Consider the following 667-nt stretch of genomic DNA (forward strand, 5'->3'; position numbering starts at 1 on the left):
GAAATATCCTTGAATCCTAGTCCTCCCTCATCCTTCGGCCGACATAGATCTTTCCATGCTACCTTCGCATAACCACTGTTTGTTGTCCCCTTCCACAAGAAAGTTCGCAGTCTCTTCTCAATTTCGTTTATAACTTTCTTTGGCAGGATGAACGCTGATGCCCAATATAAACTCAGCGACAAGAGTACAGATTTAATAATCTGCACCCTACCAGCATAAGAAAGAGCCATACCCTCCCAACCCGCAATGCGTTTATCAATCTTCAACAATAATGGACTACAATCGACAACTGTTAATCGAGACGATAAAAGAGGTAGCCTCAAATACCTCATCGGTAAGACTCCCTCTTGAAACTTGAGTGCTCCCAGCATCTCCTCTCGTAATCCTTGTGCTGAACGTGAGATAATAAGATGGCTTTTCTGCACATTCAGCCTGAAGCCCGACCATTCAGCAAAGCGATCCAACCCTGTCTTAAAGACTCCAATAGAGTCCATATCAGCACGATAGAATAGCAACAAATCATCAGTAAATCCCAGCTGAAAAATCCTGGCTTCATCACACTTCCAATGAAAGGAAAATAATTCATCCTGGTTAATCAACTGTAGGAAACCCAAGTGTAGGACTTCCATCACAAGCACGAACAGGTATGGTGAAAGAGGATCACCCT

The 667-nt window shown here is 43.3% G+C and overlaps 1 protein-coding gene across 1 annotated transcript in view; it reads right to left on the reverse strand.

Annotated features, from left to right (window-relative positions):
* LOC110011463 (uncharacterized tatC-like protein ymf16) overlaps positions 1–667 on the reverse strand; it is an 8,971-nt gene that overhangs the window by 7,181 nt on the left and 1,123 nt on the right. Inside the window, 1 exon segment of the mRNA XM_020691591.1 lies at positions 328–560. Coding sequence (XP_020547250.1) covers positions 328–560 — 233 coding nt within the window.

This window comes from Sesamum indicum, unplaced genomic scaffold (genome assembly GCF_000512975.1).
Source record: "Sesamum indicum cultivar Zhongzhi No. 13 unplaced genomic scaffold, S_indicum_v1.0 scaffold00359, whole genome shotgun sequence".
NCBI lineage: Eukaryota > Viridiplantae > Streptophyta > Magnoliopsida > Lamiales > Pedaliaceae > Sesamum > Sesamum indicum.